This window comes from Erinaceus europaeus, chromosome 1 (genome assembly GCF_950295315.1).
Source record: "Erinaceus europaeus chromosome 1, mEriEur2.1, whole genome shotgun sequence".
Lineage (NCBI taxonomy): Eukaryota > Metazoa > Chordata > Mammalia > Eulipotyphla > Erinaceidae > Erinaceus > Erinaceus europaeus.
In genome coordinates this window covers 192,693,534-192,716,554 of record NC_080162.1, presented here as the reverse complement: position 1 = coordinate 192,716,554, position 23,021 = coordinate 192,693,534, and the positions used below count along the sequence as shown (strand labels likewise).

The window sequence follows — 23,021 nt, the reverse complement described above, 5'->3', positions numbered from 1 at the left end:
AATTAGTTCCCTTTTCTCTACCACCACTCCAACACCTGACACTGTCAGTCTCTTAGGTGTGAGATGGCATCACAGTGTAGTTTTAATTTGCATTTCTCTAATGCTAAGTGGAGCATTTCTTCATTTGTCTGTGGGCCACGTGTATCTCTTCTTTAGAAAACTGTCTGTGTCGGTCTTTGGCCCACTTTTTCATGAGGTTATTTTTCTTCCCTTATAGATCTGTACCAATTCTGTATAGATGTCTGATATCAGTCGTTTGTCTGATGTGTGATGTACAAATATCTCCTCCCGCTTAACTCGGTTGTCTGGTTACCCTTGTGTGGTTTGTTTTTGATGTGGAGATTTTTAATTTCACTTATTCCCATTTATTCTTGTTTTCATTTCCCATGCTCAGGTGCTTAATTAAGTCTCCAAATACATCTTTGATGTGAAGATCCTGCAAAGTTTCACCAACATTTTCTTCTATAAATTTTTGATTTGCTGGTGTAATATCTAGATCTTTAATGTATTTTGGTTTGACCGTGGTGTATGGTGTTAGGTGGTGGTCTAGATGTGGCTGTCCAATTTTCCCAGCACCATCTGCTGAAGAGACTTTCTGTACTCCATTGAGTGGCTTTTGGCCCCACTGTCATATATTTTGTGATTATAGATGTGTGGGCTCATTTCTGGGTTTTCAGTTCTGCTCCATTGATCCAAGTGTCCATTGTTATTCCATTATTATGATGTTTTAATTACTATTGCTTCATAGTATAAACTGAAGTTGGGGAGCATGATACCTCCATATTTTCCCTCTTTTCTCAGAAGTGCTTTGGCAATTCATGGCCTTTTGTGATTCCACACAACTTTTGGACAAGATGTTCAATTTGCTTAAAAAAAAAATGCCATTGGAATTTTGATAGGGATTGCATTGAAAATGTAGATTGCTTTTGGTAGAATGGACATTTTAATATTGTTTATTTTTCCAATCCAAGAACAAAGAATGTTCTTCCACTTCTGTATGTCCTTCTCTATTTCTTTTAGTAATGTCCTATAGTTTTCATTATAAAGGTTCTTCACCTCCTTTGTGAGATTCACCCCAAGGCATTTTGTCTTTTTTTTTTTTTTTTGCCTCCAGGGTTATTGCTGGGGCTCAGTGCCTGCACCACGAATACGATGCTCCTGGGGGCCATTTTTTTTCCTCCCCTTTTGTTGCCCTTGTTGTAGCCTTTTTGTGGTTATTGTTGTTATGGCATTCCTTGTTGGATAGGACAGAGAGAAATGGAGAAAGGAGGGGAAGAGAAAAATAGACACCTGCAGACCTGCTTCACCGCCTGTGAAGTGACTCCCCTGCAGGTGGGGAGCCGGGGGCTCGAACTGGGATCCTTACACGGGTCCTTGCTCTTTGTATCACATGCGCTTAACCCGCTGCGCTACCACCCGATCCCCAAATTTTATTTTTTTGTGCTCAATTGTAAATGGGATTGAGTCTTTTATTTCCTTTTCCTCTGATTGCTTATTTGTATAAGAAATGCCACTTATGTGTGTTGAATTTACATCTCTCTTATTGTGAATGAAACAAAGCGGCTTTTCATAAGCCCATTCATTAACCATTTTTACATCTTGTGTCATTTGTGTGTTCGCATCTTTTGTTGATTTTGTTATATTTTTTCAGTTTATTTTTATTTTTTTTATTATTACCTTTATTGGATAGAGACAGCCAAAATCAAGAGGGAAGGGAGTGGTAGAGAGGGAGAGAGACAAAGAGACCGCTATAACACTGCCTCGCCACTTGCAAAACTTTCTCCCTGCATGTAGGGACTGGGTCCTTGCACATCATAACATGCACTCAGAGCCTTTTAACTTCGGTGTAATAATACACCAGAGATTTTAGTACTTTTATTCATATGGTAAGAGAGATTTTTGTCTGACATATCATCTACATGATCATCGTGGGAATGAAGGCTTTTGAGATGTGTGTTCACTTTATACCCCATAATATCACTGAATAGTCTTTACTATTTGAATTTATTTTCCATTTGCATCGCTAGGGTTTTTCTGTTGTATAATTATATCACCTGAAAGTAGTGGCATTTATCTTCTTGTTGCTTAATGTTCCTAGTTTTCTCTTTACTGTTTAGCATTTATTAATATGAAAGACATGACACTATACTATAATGGACATACTGGGAATTCTTGATTTGCTTCTTAGTGAAAAATATCTGGGTTTTTAAAATGTTTTTATTTATTTATTTATTGTATAGAGAGTCAGGAATTGAGAGGCAAGGGAGAGATAGAGAGGAAGAGAGAAAAAGAGACACCTGCAGTCCTGCTTCACCACTTGCAAAGCTTTCCCCCTGCAGGTGGGAGCCAGGGGCTTGAACCTGGATCCTTGCAGTTTGTAACATGTGCGCTCAACCAGGTGCGCCACCACCTGACCTCCCAATATCTGTGGTTTTTCTCCACTTATTAGTGACTGATTGAAAATCCCACTCTAGTTAACATACAGCAGGAGTAGCGGAAGGTGAGATCTGCTGGACCCTGTAACTGTGTTCACTCGCGGCCGCCCCGTGGTGCTTTTAAGGGATGGGTGCACCTCTGCCAAAGCAGGGATTCTGTGCACACCCACGCTGATCTATCCGCCACGAAGGAAGCTAGAATTGGTTTTATATAACACATGCTCCTGGGATTAATATTATCATCATATATTTCAAGATACTAAAATTTGGAAAATAAGGTTGAAAATGGAAAATAAAATACTTGCTATCTTACTACCCGTAAGTCATCACTGCTGACATTTATGTGAACTTTCATACATTTTCATCTATTTCCTTTGTTTACAGGATTTATATTGGCTTACATTTCCTTAAGACATGTGTTTTAAAGTCTCCTTATCTCCTCAGTCAATTATGGAGGGCTCCAGGGGTGGGGTGGTAGCGCAGTGGGTTGAGCGGACATGGCGCAAAAGCGCAAGGACCTGAGTAAGGATCCCATTTCCAGCCCCCGGCTCCCCACCTGCAGGAGAGTCGCTTCACAGGCGGTGAAGCAGGTCTGCAGGTGTCTGTCTTTCTCTCCCCCTCTCTGTCTTCCCCTCCTCTCTCCATTTCTCTCTGTCCTGTCCAACCACAACAATAACCACAACAATGATAAAGAAAAAACTAGGGCAACAAAGGGGTGGGGGGAGCCTCCAGCAGCAGTGGATTAGTGGTGTGGCTGCATAATTTCTAAGAGTAGCAATGGTAGTAGAACCACCTCGGTTTTTAAAGAGGTAAGAGATTCAGGTAACTCATTTGTTTTTTATGTCATCAGGAAGAGAAATAAAAGATAATTGAGATTTTGGGGATGGAGTGACAGGGAGATGATGATTGTATAAAAAAAAAAACAACAACATCAACACTGAAATATCAAAGGCACCAGAAAGCATTAACTACATGTGCTTGTGAATCTCAGGCAAGATAAAGGGAGGTAGAGAATATTCAGTTTGGGTTTGATGAAGACCCAGCAAGTGTTCAGAGCAGGCAGACATGACTTTGAAGGGGACTGACCTTAACCAGTGAAATGGCTTGTAGATACTAGAGATTGAGAACCTCACAAGGGTCAAGGTACATTTACTTTTGTTATTTTAAGTCGGAATTCTTATAATTTTACTAAAATAAATCTTCTCAATGATAAAAGTCTCAAAACATAAAATCATAATGAAGGCCAACCTACAGTGCTAATTGTTTTCTATTAAAAGGTAATCCATTCACTACTGAAAATAACTTATTAGATTCTATATAATAGGAAGCCAATAGGAACTTGGGATAGAGATGAACTGTAGTCACTCATGTTGATTTTTCTCAAAATTGATTTTATTGGATGTTGTTCATAACAGTTTATGTGTAAATATGTTGTTAATTACCTGTTTAAGACTTGTTGAATAAAAGACATAAATTAAGTGTTAATTTCTACATGTTTCAAGTATATTTTATTCTCTTTTAGCTCTTATCTTCACTGTCAGTGGGCATCTGTAGAAGATCTGGAGAAAGATAAGAGAATCCAACAAAAGATTAAACGATTTAAAGCAAAGCAGGGCCAGAACAAATTTCTTTCCGAGGTATGAAATAGCTGACTAGCCTCCTTAACATATTTACTTTATTAAAATTTTCTGAACTTTGAATTGTGGTAAATTATTAAAAAAAATTAGTTTTCCCCATTGTATGCTATAACTTACATATTGGTAACTGGCTATTGCTTAAAAGTTTGTAAACAGGAAATTTCTCATTTTTCCTGTTGCTTAGTCTAGAAAATACTGAGTGCTTATGATATTATGTGGAAATAAGACGGTGTGATTAAAATCTTGTGATGAAAGTACAGTTAGTAAGCAGAAAAATGTAATTAGACAAAAATTCTATTGTGATTTCACAGGTTAAAAACTCTACAGAACATATTAAGTACAAGTTCTAGGATATAAAAGTTTAACTTCTATTGGGGAAGGTATGTGGCAAATTTCTTTTGTTCAAGTAAGTGCCTGATCACAGAGGGGTCACTCAACCCACTTTCACATTGATGTACTGTGGTATAGGTTTTGGTCTATCTTTCTCCCATTGTATTCTCCATTGCCAAGTAATGGTGGTAACCTAGAGCAGGAAAGAAATCTTGATTTTTAAAAATATTTCTGTTCATTTTATCAGCATTTATTATTATTATTATTATTATTATTATTATTACCACCACCACCAGGGCACTACTCAGATCTGGCTTATGACCGATTGTACTGGAGATTTATCCTGGGACATAGGGGCTTTAGGAATGGAAGGTTTTTTTTGTTTGTTTCTTTTTTTCCCATAACTGCTATGTTATCCCCCCAACCCAGAAGTCTGTATTTTTAATGAAATGTGGATTTCTGCTCCACCATAGTCAGTTATATGAAAAGCAAAACAAAATCACTTTTAGAAATCGCTTACTGGGTCCTCAACTCTTAACCAATTTGGTTTTAGTTAGTTGTACCCTTAAATTGAAGAGAAACCATCACATTGAAGAGTTAAACTTGTTGGTAGATTATTAATTTTCTTCACTATAAGAGACTTGCCAGATGTAAATTGTGAAGTGCGAAATAATGCCTGTGTCACTGTCTACTTGACCGCGTCCTTTCATCTTTTGGAGTTGAGGTGGGGTGAGAATAGAGATCAGCGTATTACCTTCCTGTGACAGAATTCTCAGTCTCGGCTCATAGGTGTGTGCTCTTCTGGAGTCTGATTTTTTCATATGCCCAACAGGGAAGTTGTAAAGTGTGTCAGACAGGAGATTGGGTTGTTGCTGTTTATCTGTATCAGCATCTCTGTTTTTGCTAGTATTTATAAGCTTTGTAGTGCAACAGTTAAAAATGAGGGGAATGAAAGCACTTAGACATGACTCACTCCTAATCTCTTACAGAATCTGTAGTTGATTTTTTTTTTAAAGGGTTGTTTGTAAGAATTCTGTGGTACTTATGCCTCTAATTTAAGTCTCTAATGACACTAATTCAAATATTTATGACATTGGCCAAGTTGAAATCAATAGCTTCTTTTCGCATAAAGAGTCTATATAGTCTACTGATCTTCTTTGGATTAGTAGTAGAGCAAAAAAGAGAGCACAGTGGAAACTCCTCACTCCTTACCTTCTGTCCTCAAATTTTGAACTCTTTGCAGGAGTCAGATTTACCTCAGGGACTTGTGTCTGACCTTATCTGTGTAGCCTATCTATTTAGACCTAGTCATTGGGATCTGTATTGGAAAACACCATCTTTCAGTCACTTGGCAACTCCAAATGCTATGTTCTGCTCTGAATGGAAGTAACATAACTTGAGTCTGAAAAGAATCTTAAGTGTTAGCAAAGGAAGTTCCTGTTTTCTCTTTCATGCGCTCCTGTTTGCTTTATCTGATAGATGGCCATGGCTTCAGATGCTCTGTGTTACTGCTACTTTGGCACCCTGCTCCCTTGTCTTATATTTTATGCTTCCCTATAAGTCTGTTGCCGCTAAGATCTCCATTGAAAAACATCAAGACTAGAAATCACATCACATACACGACAGCATAGCGTGTTCAAAGATTGAATGTTTTGAGGAATTTAGTTTAGCAATGAAAACTGCAATTTATTTTAAAAAGTTTTTGCCATTAAAGTGTAGTTCAGAAAAAGTTTTAGCACTCATGGTTAACAATATACATATCTTATGTCAACACCTATAGTCTTCACTTAGCCAGTGTGCCACTAATGCTAAAATTTTAAGTTAACTGGAAGTTGTTTCGCCTTAGTAGAATGCGGTCTATGTAAACGGTAGAGGCAGTTGAAATGGATTTTCGTATTTCTGAATTTTGTTTCACAGTTCAAAGCATTCATACTAGAAATTTGAAATGGGTACGGTAGCCTAGAGAATGTTTATCTGTGAGCCAACTGCACTCAAATAGCTCATCACTCTCTCCTGTAATTCAGTGGATAGGCTGATAAGCTGGGAGAGGAGATGATGTACTGACACCCATAGTCATGGGGAGATTAAAAAGCTAGAGACGTGTGATTACTGTCTTGGAAATCACCCCCACCCCCATAAAGTGATTTAATTTAAAAATATTTGTAGCATGTCTTTAAGAAACATTTTTGTACAGTTGTAATACTGATAATGTCATCTTTAAATGAATACTAATGTGTCTTTTGTTTTCTAACTTCTTATCCTGATTTTTTTTTTTTAAGTATAGTTTGACCTGTAACTTCCCTTGAGTCAGATTCTACTTTTTTTTATAGGTCATAGAGGTTTGCAAGCAAAACATTCCTTCTTACAAACATCTCTCTCACACTGACTAAACCATCTAGTCATTTAAACCTTGTTTCCTTATGCTTTAATATTTTCAGCTCAGGCTGTAGTACAAATGAATTTTATGTTAAGACAGCACTGTATTCAATTGAGGTATTAATGTTGATTGGCCAAAACCACCAAAATCATGCTAAAATATGGTTTTCAGTGTTTATCGCTTTTGTGTAACATTCTGTAAATGAAGCTAGATGACATCAAGCGACTCCAGTGGTGAGAAGACTCCGATAGCACTTGCTATGTGTGCATGGCTCTGATTCTTGATTGCGAGCTTTAGTTTCAAGAATGCTAAATGCATTGCGTGCCATAAGCCGTTTGGATTGCTCATTAGTGAATTGTAATTTCACACTTCATTTAAAATATTCTTAAACATTCTCTCACAGTAAAAAGGTTTCATACAGTAATTAAAAGACCCAGTTAACAAAGTCTGCGAAGTCTGATTTCCTCATGGGGAATGATTTTGCTAAATTGTAGCATTTCAGTTAATATAAGAGAATTTGCCAAATATAAACTTTGTATTGCTGTGACCCAAAATATTATTGCCTAGTGGAAAGGGAAATAGTGTTTACTCATAGGAATTAAACAGACATTTAAAGTTTCCCCCCCCCCCTCCTTTGGTACAGATTGAAGATGAGCTTTTTAATCCAGATTATGTGGAGGTTGACCGGATAATGGACTTTGCACATAGCACAGATGACCGGGGAGAGGTAATGGATCATTTGTATTAGGAACAGTGACCCAGACTGCTTATCTATGTGTGTGCGTAAGGACGCTAGTGGTAGAATCTTAGGCCCGTCTCTGGTCAGAGACTGGCATCAGGACCCCCTTGTTCTAAAATTAACTGAAAGTCATTGCCTTATTGTCAGTTTTATGACTTGCTGCTAGAACTGAGTCGGATGTTTAGTTGGAGAGCTTTTAACAGAAGTCAGTTTTCAGTAGCTAACAAATAATTGGCATTTTGACAATTCCAAAATATCACCCAGCATTTTAAGATAACTCTATTTATTATAGGGCATAAATTTTTTCCTTCTATAATTAAGAGTGCTCTAATAGCAGAATAGTGTTAAATGGATGTTATTTGACTTTTTTTTTTTTTTTAAGGCACTGGGTCATCCCACATTTACAGTTCTACCACTCCAGTGCCTGAGTTTTTACCATTCTTTCGATTTCAAACATAGAGAAAGAGAGGAAGAGAAAATGGAAGCCATGACAGCACTGCTACCCCATGCAGTGTTTGACCATCCTCAGTATTCCCTGGTGTTCTGGTATTCCCATGTGCTGCCTAGGTTCAAACCCAGGACCTTACACGTGGTAATGCACACACACCCTACTGTGTAAACTATCATCTGGTCCCAAATACTTAACATTGGACATCCTTAGTGAAGATGGTAAATTTTGTTTAGTAAAATATAATATAAAACATCTCTTTATGAGACCCCATTCTTGGAATTCTCGTGTTGCTTTGCAAAGTCTAGAGGCTACAAAGGACATCTGTTAGGGCAGGAAGAGCTTAGGCTAGGCTAGTGACTTGTTAGCACTGTCTCGGTAACAGGCGTTCCATTACTCCTGACTTCATGCAGATTATGCTTTATATATAAAATGTTTGAGTCGTGTTTGTTGAGTGGGACTCTGTAAAGAACCTTTCATTTTTCTCCAACCCCTATATCACAAAGTCATGATGATGTCTCAAAAGCCGTATCTACTGCAGTAAATCTTTTTAACATCACAAAAGTACCGTAGTTCCTAAATGAAAATCAAGGAACCCAAATATTTTCTGGGGGTGACAAAGGAAAGCCCATTGATCTGAATTACCCAAAATAATGTCCCTCCAGTCTTCTGCATTCTCTAGTGTGATTGAAGAGTGTGTCTCTCTTAAAGTAAAGGTCAGAGATTGTAATAAAATCAAGCCTGCTTCTAAGTTTTTCAAAGAAACCCGTGAACTATGTAAATATGCCGAGATGGTTTATTGTGTAACATTGAATCAAGCAACTGATGATTGATTTGTGTAGATAAAAATGAGACTCAAACCCAGTTCTGTTTTTTACTAGATACTTACTAGTGCTTTTTGGCTTTTGATCATTATTTACCAACAATATAACTTATTCTGATACTACTCAGTACACTTTCCAGTTGAGGTTTGAGAATTCTTTTAACTAGGAACTACTATTTGTCTTTATGGGGCTGCCGTCTTCTGCTTCTATGACTTTACTGCTACCAGGCTGAGTTTTTCATTGTTAGAGAAAGAGACACAGAGAGCACAGCACTAGAATTTTCCCCCTGTTGCTATGGCCGTCTCGTCTGGTGCTGGGCCTCAAACCTGGCTGCGCACGTAGCAAGCCACATGCCCCACCTGGTGAGCTCTCTCTTTGGCAGTGGAACTATTTTAATTTGAAAATGCAGACCAGTTCAGTTTTACTGTTGTGACAGTGTTTATTGATACCTGAAATAGAGTACGTTGTTTCTCTATGTAGATGCGTATGTATGTATTTTGGTCAAATTAATACAATTTTTGATTTATTTAAATCTGACCCAGCCTGTAACTCACTATCTGGTGAAGTGGTGCTCACTGCCTTATGAAGATAGCACTTGGGAGCTAAGGCAGGACATAGATCAAGCAAAAATTGAAGAGTTTGAAAGACTTATGTCCAGGGAGCCGGAAACAGAACGTGTGGTAAGAACTGGCTAATGGTAGAGAATTTATTTTGAAAGTAGCATGGTAGTATGGTCTTTGAGAGTCTCTCAACTATAATGGGACTTCCTATATTTGGAATAGGAGCGACCTCCTGCTGACGACTGGAAGAAATCGGAGAGTTCCAGGGAGTATAAAAACAATAACAAACTCAGGGAATACCAGTTGGAAGGAGTAAACTGGCTGCTTTTCAACTGGTACAACACGTATGTAAAGCATGCTTGTTTTCACTTTTAAAACCAGTTCACAGTTCTTTTCTTTGTTTTTTATTAAATACAGTAATGCCCCCCCCCCCTTATTTGACAGGGAATTGAGAGGGGAACATAGAGTGAGGAAGAGAGACACCTGTAGTACTTGCTCCCCACTCCCCCCTCCCCGGCGCCACCATGTAGGTGGGGAGCAGGGGCCCAAACCCAGGTCCTGGCAGCATGGTAACGTGCACCACTCACTGCCCAGCCCCCTTAATAGTGATGTAAATAAGGGGTTTCTTTGTTTTGTTTTGTTTTGTTTTTTACTGTGATAGAAATTACATAAGAAGGGAAACATTGGAAGTATGTTTAATCTTCATTTACTTATTTGACAAAATGAATACAGATTTGACAGCATGTAGAAATAATTTTATTTTGGGGAGTCGGGCGGTAGCGCAGCAGGTTAAGCGCACGCGGCGCAAAGCGCGAGGACCAACATAAGAAATAATTTTATTTTCTAGAGGACTTTGTTCGAAAATGTTTTTCATCGAATCTGACAGACCGTCTAAGATGTGTTTAGGGGTACAGTGTGGAAAGGAAGCAACGTCTAATATATCTATCTACTCATTAAATTTTCTTTTATTTGTTTTCCTTCCCAAAGGCGAAACTGCATTTTAGCAGATGAGATGGGTTTGGGAAAAACTATCCAGTCCATTACATTTCTCTATGAGATATATTTGAAAGGAATCCATGGCCCTTTTTTAGTCATTGCTCCATTGTCCACAATCCCCAACTGGGAAAGGGAATTCCGAACCTGGACAGAGTTGAATGTGGTTGTGTATCATGGGAGTCAAGCAAGTCGGCGAACCATTCAGTTGTATGAAATGTACTTCAAAGATCCTCAGGTAAGGCATCACAGGTGCTTGTCCCCTGTACATTTTAAGGAGTCTGGTTTAGGTAAAAAGTCTGGATTTTGCAAAATTGAGAAGCTTCCTTTAGCCTTTTTTTTTTTTAGAAATAATTTTATATTCATGAATTATTGTGCTTACACCTCTTTATTTCTACAGCTTTGTTCTTTTCTTTCTTTCTTTTTTTTAATTCCCTTTTGTTGCCCTTGTTGTTTTATTGTTGTAGTTATTATTGTTGATGTCATCATTGTTGGATAGGACAGAGAGAAATGGAGAGAGGAGGAGAAGACAGAGAGGAGGAGAGAAAGATACATCTGCAGACCTGCTTCACTGCCTGTGAAGTGACTCCCCTGCAGGTGGGGACTCGGGGGCTGGAACTGGGATCCTTAAGCTGGTCCTTGGCACTTTGTGCCACCTGTGCTTAACCCGCTGCACTACCACCCGACTCCCTGCTTTGTTCTTATAATTGGAATATAACAGTGTTTTGTTTTTTTTACTTTGGTCACTGAAAATGATTTAATAAACCCATATACTGCTAATTATTTTTACATCTCTTAAGAGAAAGTTTAAAAATGCTACCACTAATTGTGAATAGAATAGTTATCTAGACTGTTACTAGAAGTGAAAAATACAGGACCGGTAATTTTTTTTCTTTTTTTAATTTCTTTATTCGGGGACTAATGGTTTACAGTCAATAGTAAAATACAGTAGTTTGTACATGTGTAGCATTTCTCAGTTTTTCTGCATAATAATTCAATCCCCACTAGATCCTCCTCTGCCATCATGTTCCAGGACCTGAGCCCTCCCCGTCCTCCTCCCCGTAGAGTCTTTTACTTTGGTTCCGGTTCACCAGCTTCAGTCCAACTTCTGCTTTGTTATTTTCCCTTCCGTTCCTATTTTTCAACTTCTGTCTCGGAGTGAGATCATCCTGTATTAATCCTTCTCTTTCTGGCTGATCTCACTTAACATGATTCCTTCAAGCTCCATCCAAGATGGGGTGAAGAAGGTGAATTTACCATTTTTGATAGCTGAGTAGTATTCCATTGTGTACATACACCATAACTTACTCAGTCACTCATCTGCTGTTGGACACCTGAGTTGCTTCCAGCTTTTGGCTATTGGATAGGTAACGTTAAAAGATATGTTGAATGAACTAAGAAGAGCGAAATTTATATTTGCCTACTAGTAGAAATTGCTGGGGTTTTTCCCCCTCCACTTCTGGCTATATGCTTTGTTCTTTGATATTGACAATGAGTGTTCATTATAAATGACATGGTAAGGAAAAATATGTGTAACAGAAATATGCTAAAATAGCTTTAAGGCAAATTGTAAATAGAAATCATAACGGGCGATAGAAAGGTCCGTTTTACAGGCTTATGTTTATGTACTTTATGTGTAAGTTTGAGTACAACTAGATAATTGCAGGGAAAAGACATTGGCACCTTTTTTCTACTTTCAGAATCTGGAAATTATTGTATGCTTTATCTTAGGTAGTTTTTTAAAATCTAATTTATCATTTGAAAAGGAAAATCACAAGTTACGAAATTTCAAAGGCTTTAACAGTGAGCTTACTGTACCTTTGACCTCACAGACTTTGAGAGTTTATAGGATGTAAGTAGAACAGGCGCACCTTGTGCAGCTTGAGTGTGTGCCCCTGTAAGGAAGCTGGATTGAATGCTTACTGACAGTTTTCTAGCTTCCTTTCTAAAAAGAAAGACTTCAAAGTTGCTTTATATCATCATAATTTAGAATTTCCAAAATGCCATTCTTCTACCTATAAGTGTCACGTAAAAGAAAGCTGTCCCCAAAGGGATAAATATGCATGTTTTACTATTTCTTCATCCTCAAAATTACCGATGTGATTTTACTGTTAAATAATAACTCAGAATTATTCCTGTAGGGTCGAGTGATAAAGGGGTCCTACAAGTTTCATGCCATCATCACTACATTTGAGATGATTTTGACTGACTGTCCTGAGCTGCGAAATATCCCATGGCGCTGTGTAGTCATCGATGAAGCCCACAGGCTGAAGAATAGGAACTGCAAGCTATTGGAAGGACTCAAGATGATGGATTTGGTCAGTGATTATGTTGGTGACTCTATTAGACCTGAATAGAATCGTTACTGATTCAGTATTCCCACTGTTCAGAATTTGACTGATAATTCTGAAGGCTGTGTGTTGAAAAGCCTGTCAAATATTATCATAGACCCTCCTGAGCTTTCAGCAATTGAAAGTTGCTGCTGTTTTCCTGATTCTGACATCACTTTGCATTGTAATAACACAACACAGTACTGTCATTATATACTTTTTCTGCACTGCAAAAAGTTTCAATTACTTGCTTTCATCCTTTTGTTTAAAAAATCCTGCCATTTCATAAGTTATAAATTTGGGGACATGGGGCCTAATTGGACTTGTAGATGTTGTTCTCAGGAAACTGATTTGAGATCTGGAATTGGTCTAGTTTGCACCAGGACTTGGAAATTTGGGGGCATTTCGGGACCTTGAATTTGGTTTTGAGTTTCATACCATACTCTGCCAGCTGGTCAAGAAATGCCCAGGTCTTCCTGATTAGACGTGTCTCACTGCTTTTGTTTGTTTGCTTTGTAGGAAAGTCATAGGACATAGCTTATCATAGAAGCATTAGATTGATTTTTCCCTTCCATAGTGCTGTGTATATGATTTTCTAGTAAAACTTGCTTTATGACCCCAGTCATCCTTAGGCTTTTTTCTTTAAAAAAAAAAAAAAAAAAAAGAAAATTAAACATTGACTTGTATGGATTAATTTGATCTCTTGCTATTGAGAGTATGAGAAAAGAAGGAATAGTCCATATATTTGTGACTATAAAGATTTTGTTGAAGGCCGGGACTACCAAAAGTATATTAAAATCATTCTGTTGAAGCAGATTCTTTGACGTTATGTGCTCCTGGAGGCCATTTTCCCCCTTTTGTTACCCTTGTTGTTGTAGCCTTGTCATGGTTATTATTGTTTTATTATTGTTGTTGTTGATGTCGTTGTTGTTGGATGGGTCAGAGAGAAATGGAGAGAGGAGGGGAAGACAGAGGGGGGGAGAGAAAGATAGACACCTGCAGACCTGCTTCACCGCCTGTGAAGCGACTCCCCTGCAGGTGGGGAGCCAGGGACTTGAACCGGGATCCCTACGTAGGTCCTTGTGCTTTTGCACCACATGCGCTTAACCCGCTGCGCTACTGCCCGACCCCCTGAAGTAATGCTTTTATTGCTAAATTAAGGGATCTGAATTAGTCATCTATCCTTTTAATTATGAACAAGCAGATTCTAGTTTTGTTTGATATAAAAATGTCTTGCTGGATTATACTATTTAGGGTGGGAGTTCCCAGTTTCTTTCCCTAATGAATTACTGCTAAATCTATGCTAGGATTTTCTTTCAGTGCAATTTAAATCAAATGATGGTTAATTCACAAGTTAGAATTTTTAGAGACAGTGAGTATTACTGAAGACATGGTTAAGCCTATATGAAAGAAACCCTCTGTTTGTAGGTGAACACTACTGCTTGTGAAATAACTATCTTGTAAGAAGAGATTATCTTCACAGTAGTCCACACTATAGACAGTTACAACACTATCTCTAAAGATCCAAGTAGTCCATCTGACATATATTTAAATTGTTTTCTATTGTTGCTTCATGTATTCCCAAGTAGTAGATTGTTACCGAAAAACAGCTTTTCATTAGTGAGCACAGATCAGTTTGACTTGAAAACATCAAGCCATCTTACTGTAACTGGGAGACTTCAAAGGATTTTTGAGTACTTTTAGCAGTATTTAGTTGATTGCAGTCTGCTGTCCAGATAAGTTTTCTGTTATATGTTGCAGTTCTCCCTAACTTTTTTTTTTTTTAATAATGGCACATGGAGAAGAGGGTATTTAATATTTATTCCCTTTTGTTACACTTGTTTTTTTAAAAAAAATTTATTTATTAATGAGAATGATAGGAGGATTGAGAGAAAGAACCAGACATCACACTGGTACATGTGCTGCCGGGGCTTGAACTCGGGACCTCATGCTTGAGAGTTCAGTGCTTTATCCATTGTGCCACCTCCCAGATCACCACTTGTTGTTTTTTATTGTTGTAGTTATTATTGTTGATGTCATCATTGTTGGATAGGACAGAGAGAAATGGAGAGAGGAGGGGAAGACAGAGAGGGGGAGAGAAAGACACCTGCAGACCTGCTTCACCACTTGTGAAGCAACTCTGTGTAGGTGGGAAGCTGGGGCCTCGAACCAGGATCCTTACACCGGTCTTGAGAAGGTGGTATTTATATGCAGGTCATCCTGGGTTAAAACAGGAGTCCAGCACTGTATAAGAACAAAAGGGAAAAAATGATATTGGTGCTAAGAGTGATGGAGTTGTTGAGCAGGCAGTGAGCTCCAGTAGCAATCATGGTGGCAATTAATTTTTGTTTAATAAAAATATAAGGATTTACACACTTGCCAGTTTTCATCTTTCCTGTAATAAGTCATGGTGGAAATAGCATAGAGTAACTATCTCCAGCTAAGAGCAGGTCAGAAGGAATTACCATTTGCACTAGACTCGATTATGATGAAATGTCTTGTGAGGATTATGTCCTTCTTGATGCTCAGAAAGGAAGGAGCAGTGTCTCCAGCACTGCCATCACAAAGGAAATGCTTGTGAAGATGGTAGTGAGGGTCATTTACGACATTCACTGTCGCCCACTGGAACTGCGGAAAGCAAACCAAACTCCTTATAGTTTCCTGGCTGACAGGAGGGGATGCCTTGAGAATGGCAATAGCTCTTCACTGGATCTACTCTATCATCTTTCACTGTCAGGAGGCCTCACCCAGTCCAGTGACCTGAGAGGAAATTAGATGAACAGCTCTCCATCGGTGTTAATAAGAGCGGCGGTGTTGTCAAGCTAAAAGGATTGGCTTGTCAGAGAAGTCACGACACTCTTTTTGCACAGAACACTATGTGGTGATCTTTCCAAAACCCACTGTTACCTGCTGATGCAGTTGGGCTTGGAGGTTATGACTTTGATAGCCCGATTTTTTTTTTTTCACTCAAAGATTTATTTTTATGAGTCAGACAGACACCACTCGACTTGATCCTACTTCTCAGGCAGCTTTCCAAAAGGGTCATATTTAATAGCATACTAGACTTTGATGCCTGAAGCCACAGAGATCTTAGGTTCAATCCTCCCCTATACCACCACAAGCTCTGACAAGTGTTCCGGTGTTTCTCATGAAAATAATCGTAAAAGAGATGAAATAAAAGGGCCATATGTGTGACCATTTGGTATCATCCCCTCTGGGGAGTAGCTCAAAAAGGCACTTCTCTCCTATTTTCAAATAAATTTATGTGTAATCCATAATTTTTTTTCCTGAAGTATTATTTGGTTAGATGTTCAAGATCTAGGGTTGGTACTAAAAGACGGAATAAGCTAGGAAGCATTCTTTTGTAGCGGTAGAGCTCTTCCGTTGCAATAACTTCCTGGTAGCGATAATGTCTTTAAACATCACCAGATTGAAATCAGGACTTGAGTATGTCAGAGGTTGTGGCCCTGTCACTCACTAGTATAGTCACACATTTGAAAAATCTCAGTTTGAGGGCCCGGGTGGTGGTGCACCTGGTTGAGCGTGCATGTTGCCGTCCACAAAGACCCGGGTTTGAGCCCCCGGTCCCCACCTGCAGGGGGAAAGCTTTGTGAGTGATAAAACAGTGCTGCAGGTGTCTCTCTGTCTCTCTTCCTCTGTCTCCTCCTACTCTCTCAGTAGTTTCTGGCTGTCTCTGTCCAATAAATAAATATAATAAAATTAAAAAATATATTTATTTATTCCTCTTTGTTGCCCTTGTTGTTTTATTGTTATAGTTATCGTTGTTGTTATTGATGTCGTTGTTGTTGAATAGGACAGAGAGAAATGGAGAGAGGAGGGAAAGGCAGAGAGGGGGAAAGAAAGATAGACACCTGCAGACCTGCTTCACCGCTTGGGAAGTGACTCCCCTGCAGGTGGGGAGCCGGGGGGCTTGAACCGGGATCCTTGAGCCGCTCCTTGTACTTTACGCCACATGCGCTTAATCCGCTGTGCTACCGTCCAACTCCCTGATAATAAAAAATTACAAAAAAAGAACGTCTCAACTTGATTTCCAAAGTCCTTTTTTTTTTTTTTTAATTAATTGGAGGGTTAATGGTTTGCAGTGCCATTGTGGACATGTGAGGATTTACTCATCTCCCCGTGTATCATGCCTCAAGCCGCCCCCCCCCCTCCTGCCCCCTCCTCTCCCAGAGTTCTTTGCTTTGGTGCAATAAACCACACCCAGTCCAGCTTGCACTTTGTGATTTCCCTCTCTGTCCTCATTTCTAAAGTTCCACCTACAAGTGAGATAATTTGCTATGCGTTGTTCTCTTGTTGGCTTGTTTCACGTAACATGATGCGGAAGATAAAAAAAAAGAACATATGGAAGTCATCTTGGATAAAGAAATTCCAGTGTTTTGCTTGTCCTTCAGTCTTTAAAGGCATGAAGTGGAAGAGATTCATGTCAGGGTTGCTGCCCTTGCTCTAGAATTGCAGGAAAGCTTGGCCCTCACCCTGTGCCTGTAGCTCTCGAAGTCCCTTTGCCTTTATTGGCTGATCTTTCAGGTCAGAGCTGGGAGGTGGATACGGAGGAGGAAAATCTTCCTCATCGAACTCCCCTCTTGTAGGTGGAGCAGATGGTATTTTTAGGCGTTGCTCTTTAGGTGAGGGCATTTCTAGACTATGTTGATAAAGGAGCAAGTACAGTTCTTTTAAGGCCTTATTATGAGGAGCACTGAGGCTTTTCCTGGCTCTCCTATCATATGATTATTTTTTATTTTTATTAGTAATGTAATATTGATTTACAGAATTATAATGGGTATAGTTCCACACCCTTCCCACCACCAGAGTTCTGTGTCCCCATTCTCTTTATTGGAAACTGCGGTCATTTTCCCAAGGTCACAGATATGGGTTAACTAGTATTCCTATAAATGTGTATCCTTTTTGCTTTGCTCTCACCTTCTCTGCCTGAGTCACACCTACACCTATTACAATATCCAAGTGTCTTCTCTTTTTTTCCTCTTCTCTCTCAGGGTCCTGCTGGAGTAGGAGCTCTGTGCCCTCTGATCATCTTCCTCTAACATCTCCCCCTCTGGGAGTATGGACCAAAAATTCTAAACCATACCTTTATTTTTTAATGTATACCCCCACTCAGTTCCCAACCACTCTCACTAGAGTTCCACACTCAGGAAACCTGGGCAGTGTGTGTTCTTACTGTTTGCAGAGTGATTCAAAGAACTGTTTTTCTTTTTATTCTGTATGAAGCTGCTCTGAGCAGACTCTTGAATATGTTGACATATACACGCTGCCCTTAGTTAAAAATTGACCCATTGTGGGTCACAAGAAAATTCCCCTTGTTCAGCATCTGAAGGCGTTGGTAGTTAGGTCAAGCAGCTGCTGTGTTTCCACTGCCTTTAAAGCAGATCGTAGAGAATCAGTCCAGACAGCCCCACTCTAGGCTTGCTGATTTCTTGTCGATGTTAGTTTCAGTCTTGACTCACGTCATGGATCTTCACATGAGGTCACCACTTGTCTTGCTGGGTTCTGGCCAGCAGAAGTCATGCTGGTGGTGAAATGATTCCCTGAGACGGATAGAGAATGGGAAAAGCAGGGAGGTGAACGGTGGAGAGAGAAACAAGCACTCGGACCTTAGTTGTTGACCCATACTTATTTGAGTCAAAATCTTAAGAGTCAACATTTTTTTACAGTTACTATTACATTATTCCAAGATGTGTTTTGCGATTACACTTGTTATATCTAAGAGATGTTCTGTACTACTATTACTTGTTAAACAATATTCTCTCTAGCTAGCTGTTTCCTAGCAGTTACTATTTAAGCAAAGAAAACTGTTTTTCTGCTGTCTGCCGCAGAGGAAAGCAATTTTTTTTTCTATTTAGGTAGTCTTCTGCCCGACAATAGCTAAACAAATACTATGATTTCTTTATCCAAGAGGATTTCCTTATGTTTGTACTTATCATACATGACGTCTTCAAGTTCCTTCAAGATGAGGCAAAGTGCATGGTTTCATCATTTTTAACAGATGAGTAGTATTCCACTGCACAGTTTTCTTACCTACTCATCTGTCATTGGACATCCAGGTTGCTTCCAACTATTAAAAATCATGTGAACATAGCTATACATAGTCTCTAACAGGAGTTTTGTTTCCTTTGAGTTAAGTACCAGAAGCGAAAGTATCGGGTCAGAGGCTAGGTCTTTGTATTCTGAGAAATCTCCAGACTACTTTCCACAAGGGTTGGACCAAATTACATTTCCACCAACAGTGCAGAAGTGTCTCTCCCCCTTCCCCCTCATTCACCTTCTCCAGTCTCTGCTGTTTCTGCCCTTTCTGATGTATGACAGTCTCAGAAGTGTAAAGTTGTATCTCATTCTGGCCTTTATTTGCCTTTCTCCGATAAGCAGTACTGAGCACATGTCCTCGCCTCATTTTCTGTGTGTGTGTGTGTGTGTGTGTGTGTGTGTGTGTGTGTCTTTTACCAAGTTATTTCTGTATTTTGGTTATTAGTCCTTTTTCTGAAGTATGTTGTATAAAGATCTGTTCTTTAGAACCCATTTCTGTTTGGATGATGGTAGCATTTGCTGTGCAGAAGCTTTTCAGTTTGATGGAATCCCATTGGTTTACTTTTATTTTTGTTTTCTTTGCTGTTAGACTTGAGTCTTCCAAGACATTTCTGAAGCAGTGATTGTGAAGTGTTCTGCCAGTGCCAAACTCCTCCTTACTCTTATGTTACGAATAAAATGAGTCTGAACCTGATGGTGTTCCATTCACCTTCCTGTATCCGGGACCTCTAATAAAAGCGAATTGAATTGTTTCACCGACTTTCTTTTTACTTCGTTTTCCTTTCCTTTTCTTTTCTTTTCTTTTGTCTCACTTTCAAAATGCTTAAATGACAGATTAACACATAAGATAGTGAAAAAAATTAGCATGGCCTTAGTATCATCATTCACCTGGCATTTTCTAAGCATATACTCTCTCCTTAGCAAAGAGTTTTCTCAGAGTTCAGATAAAGTCTGAATAGCATTTGAAAACCTGGTCAATTTTTTTTCTAAATAATTTTATGAGTTACACTATGTCAAATGGCCACAGTAGAAAGTAATCAGACCCTTAAGAGTAATAAACTTATTGTTATTAAGACTGGTTATTGCCAAAAAAAAAAAAGCTTCTTTGTACTGGATATATAAAAATTGGAAGGCAAGCTTTTAAATATAAAAGGGAAATTGGAGAATTTATAAGCAGGAACTGTTTTAAAGAAACAGTTTACCTGGTTTAAAGGGAAAAAACTAGAAATAGCACCTTATTTATTTTTTTTTAAATTATTGTGGCATTTAAAACCAAACTGACCTCTTTGCTAGTTTGAAGTTTTTGCAGAACAAATAGTTTTTCATATGCTATTGCTCGTTGAGCTTCTTTTGCCTCTGAGGTGAGTCATCCAGCAAGCAGAAGGGGAGACCAGAGCACTGTTGATACAGAGAATAGGAAGAAGTATTTCAGCTTTATTTGAGTCTTAAGAATTTCAGGAAACGGGCTGGGTGGCGGTGTACGTGGTTGATGAGGACCTGGGATCAAGCCATCAGTCCACACCTACAAGGGGGAAGCTCTGTAAGTGGTGAAGCAGTGTTGTAGGTCTCTCTCTCTCTCTCCCCTTCCCTCTCCTTCTTCCTCTCTCTTCTCTTTCTCTCCCCTTTTTTTTTTAATATTTATTTTATTTATTTATTCCCTTTTGTTGCCCTTGTTGTTTTATTGTTGTAGTTATTATTGTTGGATAGGATAGAGAGAAATGGAGAGAGAAGGGGAAGACAGAGAGGAGGAGAGAAAGATAGACACCTGAAGACCTGCTTTCACCGCCTGTGAAGCGACTCCCCTGCAGGTGGGGAGCCGGGATTCGAACCGGGATCCTTATGCCGGTCCTTGTGCTTTGCGCCACCTGTGCTTAACCTGCTGTGCTACAGCCCGACTCCCTTTCTCTCCCTTTCTATGTCTACCTTCCCTCTCAACTTTTCTTGGTCTCTATCTAAAATAAAAGTTGTTCCTCTCTCCATTTCTCTCTGTCCTATCCAACAATGACATCAACAACAATAAGAACTACAACAATAAAACAATAAGGGTAACAAAAGGAAATAAATAAATATTTAAAAAATTTTTTTAAAAAGTTGTGTCTGAGAGAGAGAGTCAGAGAGAGAGAGAGAGAGAGAAATTTAGAAAAAGTTTGACGTGAGGGGAGCATTGTGCTTTAGAGAACATACACAGCATAACACTAAAATGTTGACCATTGAATCTAGCAAGAACACAAAGCAAGCACAGCTGCGTGGTCTGCTGAGTCCTGAAGGGCCCCCTCCATGTGCCTTCCTGAAGCAAGAAAAATGCTTTTCTCTCACATGCCTCCCTCTGTGCTCCATTCTTATACTGGAGTGGAGTAACGTTATCAAGAAGTAGAAACGTTGGTATTGAGGTAGAGACGTCGGTTTTAATAAGTTGGTTTTGTTACAGTGCGATCAGCTGCATTTCTTGAATCCCCTAGGAACACAAAGTGCTGCTGACAGGGACCCCACTGCAGAACACTGTGGAGGAGCTCTTTAGCTTGCTTCATTTCTTGGAACCGAGTCGCTTCCCTTCAGAAACCACCTTTATGCAAGAATTTGGTGATCTGAAAACAGAGGAACAGGTACTTGCCACATCTAGTTTGTATCTTAGTGATTTGGTAGAAAACTAACCCACAAAACGGCAAAGCATTCAGTCTTAAGATGTAAGTCTCCTGTGTTTTCCGTACTTAACACAAGCATTGACCTGGATACTGTTTCCGGGCCATTGTTACAGCGGTTCCCCTCTCCCCGCCCCACTCACGTTCACCTACATGAAGACCTACTGAGGTTTAAAGAGAGCTTGTATGCCTGTTCGTGTAATTTTCACACGCTGCCGTGCTGTTCCAGGTGGTGGCTTTGCTAGATACACTTTTGCAGGTAATGTCAGATTATAGAATGATTTGCCTTCTGGAGTTTTGATATTCAAATTTTATTTCTTCTCTCTCCCTCTCTCTCTTCCTTTATTGGGGGAGGATTAAGGGTTTATAGCCAACAGTAAAATTCAGTAGTTTGTTCATGCACAACATGTCTCAGTTTTCCACATAACAATTCTTGGTCCTCCTCCACCATCATGTCCTAGGACCTGAACCCTCCTCCCCCCAGCACCAGAGTCTCACTTTGGTCTAATACACCAGTCCCAGTCCAAGTTCTGCTTTGTGTTTTCTTATTCTTCAATCAAGTTTTATTTCTTACTCTATTCTTGATTGTATTGTTGACTTTCCTGAGTCTACATACTTCATTTGGAAATACAGTTGGACTATTCCACAACATTTCTGTGAGAGGTAAATGGAATATTGCCTGTGAAATATGGCTGATTATTCTGCACACCACAAGAGCACACATCGTGAGAACTATGTGTGTCCTCATGATTAATACTTTATTTTATAGGACAGAGAAAAATGGAAAGGGGGAGGGGTGATGGGCGAAAGAGAGACACTGGAAGCACTGCTTCACCCCTTGGCTCATGACACTTCACTCTTGCTGTTGGGGGTTGGGGGATTGAACCCAATCCTTGCACATGGTAACAGGCGTGCTCAGCTGGGTGTGCCACTGCCAGCCAAGAGTGTGTCGTTATTCTGCTGTATCTGAAATGTATGTGAGGTTTGCTAGAAATCTTGCTTTTTAACTATCCCTTTCCCTAACTCAGTCTTCAGCTTCTTAAATTTAGCTCAGAGTGAAATCTCTTTTGTTTGGATTTTCTTTACTTTTCTTTTAACCTTTATTAATTTATTTATTGGGGGATTAATAGTTTACTGTCAACAGTTAAATACAATAATACATGCATAGCATTTCCCAGTTTTCCACATAACAATTCAACCCCCACTAGGTCCCCCTCTGCCATCATGTTCCAGGACCTGAACCCTCCCTACCCCACCCCCACCCTCACCCCCACCCCCCGAGTCTTTTACTTTGGTGCAATACACCAACTCCAGCGCAAGTTATGCTTAGTGACTTCCCTTCTGATCTTGTTTTTCAACTTCTGCCTATGAATGAGATCATCCCATATTTATCCTTTAAAGAAAAAATATGAACAAAAGGCTTTCTGGCGTGGGGTATCCTATTAACTATCAACCGAAAAGAGAACCAGAGTGAGCTCTGCTTTTTCACTGATGTAAGAATTAGCTCATTTTATGCTTTCTAGAAAGAGAAAACTGCATCATTGTACTTCTATGACATTGCCACTTTTCTTTCCTCGTCAATCACGTGACTTAAGATAAACAGAAGAGAAAGTTGAATGAGTAGATTGTGTTCACTTATTATACAGTTATTT

General features: G+C 39.3%; 1 protein-coding gene across 4 annotated transcripts in view; it reads left to right on the top strand.

The window, feature by feature from the left end:
• CHD7 (chromodomain helicase DNA binding protein 7) overlaps nt 1-23,021 on the top strand; it is a 67,951-nt gene that overhangs the window by 5,007 nt on the left and 39,923 nt on the right. For all 4 annotated transcript variants that reach the window (XM_060200960.1, XM_060200961.1, XM_060200959.1 and 1 more), the window contains exons 2-8: nt 3,958-4,072; nt 7,423-7,506; nt 9,333-9,470; nt 9,573-9,694; nt 10,338-10,581; nt 12,485-12,661; nt 21,190-21,333. In XM_060200960.1, the coding sequence (XP_060056943.1) occupies nt 7,471-7,506; nt 9,333-9,470; nt 9,573-9,694; nt 10,338-10,581; nt 12,485-12,661; nt 21,190-21,333 (861 nt within the window). In that variant the 5' untranslated portion in view covers nt 3,958-4,072; nt 7,423-7,470. The remainder of the gene's footprint in view (nt 1-3,957; nt 4,073-7,422; nt 7,507-9,332; nt 9,471-9,572; nt 9,695-10,337; nt 10,582-12,484; nt 12,662-21,189; nt 21,334-23,021) is intronic.